This window comes from Limanda limanda, chromosome 10 (genome assembly GCF_963576545.1).
Source record: "Limanda limanda chromosome 10, fLimLim1.1, whole genome shotgun sequence".
Classification (NCBI taxonomy): Eukaryota; Metazoa; Chordata; class Actinopteri; order Pleuronectiformes; family Pleuronectidae; genus Limanda; species Limanda limanda.
Genome location: NC_083645.1, coordinates 3,460,806 through 3,465,110, shown reverse-complemented (window position 1 = coordinate 3,465,110; position 4,305 = coordinate 3,460,806). Strand labels below are relative to the sequence as shown.

The following is a 4,305-nucleotide window of genomic DNA, read 5'->3' as shown; positions in this document are numbered from 1 at the left end:
TGCAGGGGTGGCAAGAGCTGAATTGAGCAGCAACCCACTACAGTTAATTTTTAGACAACAGGCGCAGAGTGCCTGTTGTCTCATAATGGATGCTCATGAACCCAAAGGTAATTGTGATCACCCTAACCCATAAGAAAATAATTGCTCAGGAGGACATTAGAAAAGAATAGTCAATGTGAATATAAAGGATTGTGTACACTGTAAAAATGGTAACTAGTAATTGTTGATCTCATAAGAGTTTTCAAATTAAACTGACTCAGAAATAAGGCTTTGCAATATGCAATCTATAAAATCTTGTCTGTCCAGCAATTTTCTCTCGTTGTTGTCCTAACTACTATTTTAAATCAGCACAACAAGGATTTGTAAATTTTTGAGCCGATTTTTTAGTTAAGTTGGGCCAACTCAGTAGATTCCAGTTTAAACCGGTTTTAACGGCTCTCTGCTGAACCTGAGCGACGGACATTTTCTGGATGGACAACGACGTGGAGCCCACAACAATTTTGCTCAAGACGGTATGGTAAGTGCGTTTTTAACAGAGGTGTGGACTCGAGTCACATGACTTGGACTCGAGTCAGACTCGAGTCATGAATTTGATGACTTTAGACTCGACTTGACAAAATGTAAAGAGACTTGCAACTCGACTTGGACTTGGACATCAATGACTCGTGACTTCACTTGGACTTGAGCCTTTTGACTTGATAAGACTTGCTCCTTTCCCCAAAACCCAAAGATTAAAAAGTATGTTATTAAGGAACGCTCTGTATCTTTCATTGTGTATGTGTGCGTCAGGGGTGTAAAGTAACGAAAGGCAAGGCAATTCTCACTGCAGTGGTAGATGCTGCAAATAGTGGATGACGTTCCCTAACGTGCACATTCAACATATGAAAACTGATCGTAAAGTTCACTGTTCGCGAAAAATATGCGCGACAGGCACAACACTGCACAGGGATCCACTGCGGAGGGGCTGCAGAGCCGCGGGCTGCAGACCCCTGGCTACGGCGAAAGAGCGATTTGTTTGTTTGTTTACTGCTCCGCCGTTAAAGAGTGCGGACGTCAAAACATTAGTTCGGCTATAATATTAGATCCGCCTCTCATTTCCTCCTCCCGGTTGCGCACCTGTTATGCCTCCGCGCCGCACCGGCGGGGCGCACCATACAGAGAATCACTGCGCTACACAGGGGCGGCCCTAGCATATTTGGCGCTCTATGCAAGAGCCCCCCCCCTCAACAAAAAAAAGTTGAAAAACGGAATTGCAACTTTCAGACGGTATTTTTGCCCTTTAAGACTGCATTTCATTTCAAAAAAACACAACAACGATCACAACAACATGGTGCAAGCATTCGTTTTAGACAGAGTCTCTCCTCAGGAGAAGGAAAACATAATGATCTGTCAGCCTATGGTATCTGAGGTCCAAGAGAGGTGGCCTGCGCTGTTTTCGTCTCAGGAGGTAAGGATGTCCTAATTTATTTAGCAATTGTCTTATACAACTACATTGGCTTTTCTTGAAGAAGAACAGTATCTACTGGGGAAATGTGTCAATTCTGTCTTGCCAGTGTTACATTTAAATCTATGATCCATTTGATTCTGTGACCTGTCCTAATTTTCTTACCCTAACCATCTCACTCCTATGGAAGCCCATTTCTTCCAGTTAAAGAAAAAAAAATCCCCATGCTTAATTGAAATTGCAATTACAATTAATTACAATATTTTGTTGATTGTCTTGTTTAGATATCTGAAGAATTTCGGCGTATCACCAGCAAAGACCTCCTGGGGACTTTTAATGCATCTCTTGAAAGATTTGGACCTGGCCTGCTAAAACTCTACCGGACTAAGAAGGGTGGTTTTGGCCAAGAAATGGAAGACCTCCTTGATAAACTCGATGATCAGGTGAGTGAAGTGCTCCTTTGGCATTTTTAGAAGAGCATGAATATACTTTCTTATAACAGACACAGAAAAAGATGTTGGCTGCTTTAAAAACTACCTTAGTGGATATGCTTCAGTAAAAATGGATGTCCGCAGTCCTTCCTTTGTGTTTTGGTGGCATTTGGTTTAACAGTATTTTAATTTGTTAAAGTAAAGTTGTGTGTGCTTCATCTTCAGTACTATAAAAGATTTCTGATTTTGCATTATGTGTATGTTCAGTACAATACTATACTTATTGAAATACTTATTTTCCACTGGATACTCTTTAGACATCTGACATTGTTACACACCGAAAGACAGCAGCACTGAGAGGCTTGCCCATTTTCCTCCGCGAAGATACCAAAAAGGTTTTCATGAAGTGCTTGGTAAGTACTAGTAACTGTAGCAAAAAGATAAATACTTCAGGCCATGTAGCTAATTCCTCATTCTCATGAGATGTTTTAAAGTAGTAGTTCATCCAAAATGGAAATATACACCTCCCCAGTGCAGTTTATCAGTGCAGTAATCATATTTCTCTGATTTGTTCATATTTTCATACATTGTTCACACTAACTTTTTTACAATTCATGTAAATCAACCTCCTTTTCACAAGTTCTACTTCTAAACTACTAAATCTATTTTCAGCTATTACGTCAGCTATGTTGCCATTGCTTCATCAATTTTCTTTGGCTGTCAGGTTCCAGTGTATAGCTGCCCATTTTCTTCTGCCTTTTTAACATTTCAACTGTTTTTAGCCGTTATGAAGCCAATCATATCTCAGCCTACAAATTATTCTTTTCAGCTTTAGCACGGACCTTCTCAGCATTCACACACATTTTCTTCAGAAAATGCTCTTTCTAGTTTGTCAAGGCTCAAATGCATCTGTTATTTTTCCTCAGGACACTGACATTTTGGCACCAGTGCTGGAAGGGGCATCTGTGGCCATCCTCACCATCCTAGATGACGAAGCCGACATCTCACATGCTCGAGACCATGCAGTTGTTTTGGAAGGGGGCATCGTGCTGCATGAAATGGAAAACCTCTCCTCTGCGTTCGCCTACCTCTTTGGCCTTCTATATGCCCTCAATATAAATTACCCCAAACAGTTGAGGTATACATTTGAAGCCATCCAGACTATCTTTTTTGAGCTTGGTGGCTCTCGGTGCTCCCAGCGCACAAGATCTTTGAAAACGAAACTTTTATTTTGAATACACATGATTATCCTAATTAGGTGAACAAGAAGATCCAAGTTGGCAGAACTCTTTGCAGAACTTGGAAACCTTAGTTAAGTCAACAACAGCAGGCAAAAGTTGAGAAAACTCAAAAATCTCTTGCATCATGTTGCCTTGATATTTTACGTTTTCTCAACTTTTTCTTTTTTACAGTGTAGTGCGTCATAGCAGTGTGAGCTAAAACTGTAACTGTTTATGGATATTTATACATGTATAGGTTTCTCCGCATTTCCACAACACTTAACACATTCACTATATCAATATACAATGAATGTAGGTGAAATTACCCAATGCTTAAGCAACACTGTTCTTTGCTCCATTTAGTTTGTGTTATCTATTGCTTTAGTGCTTTGTATAAGTTATTGTTGAAACTGATATTTGGAGCAAAAAAAACAAAAAATAAAATCTCACATAAACGATGTGAATTTAACCATGTGCTTCTGTGCTACTTTGATACAAAGCCATTCAATCCCCACTTCACTACCAGTTCTGTCATACAGCAGCAAAGTTTGGAGACAATTGGATTCTCTGTTCAAAAACCTTAAGTTTAAGTTTGTGGATGCTCTGAAACAAATGCTTTGTGTTTGCAGACAAACCATCTAATGAATCAGGTTAGCATCCGGGTTGGGTTCTCTAATTGTTCACCTCCTTCTTAAAAGCTGGGCATCACCTGTGGAGTGATGGCCCATCCCATTCACACCATTAGGCTCCATATTTCAACACTACATCATCTACTTGATGACACTTTGATATGTCTCCATAGAACTTAGCAACAATGATAACTACCACAACGCGTTTAGATTGCAACTGTCTCCAGCATGTTAAAAATTATATGGCAAATAAGAAATATATTATTGCATTTGTGATTTGTGTAAATAACTAATTTACAGTTTAATGTAAATCTACCACACTCAGTCATGGCATTTATTGTGAGAGGAATCATTTAGCTGCTTATCTTGAAATGTTTCTGGGTGGAAGGTTCATGTTTTTTAGTTCATTTTACATCACGTGACAAGGTGCTGTTATAAGAGAGAGCATGTGCTTTATTTTAGTTGAAAGTGTTGAAGTTAAAGTGCATTTAGCCCCAAAGGTTAAAGTGATGTGTTCAGGTTCATGTTTCAAAATCAAACCACATCAAGAGTTTTGAAAAAGTAGACGTGGTACTGAATGT

General features: G+C 39.4%; 1 protein-coding gene across 1 annotated transcript; it reads left to right on the top strand.

The window, feature by feature from the left end:
* The first annotated feature begins 413 nt into the window (after positions 1–413).
* LOC133012062 (uncharacterized) lies at positions 414–3,110 on the top strand. The gene is made up of 4 exons (XM_061080026.1): positions 414–512; positions 1,729–1,887; positions 2,193–2,288; positions 2,802–3,110. Exons 1-4 carry the CDS (start codon positions 471–473, stop codon positions 3,108–3,110), a joined length of 606 nt encoding a protein of 201 aa, XP_060936009.1. The 5' UTR covers positions 414–470.
* The last annotated feature ends 1,195 nt before the right edge of the window (positions 3,111–4,305 follow it).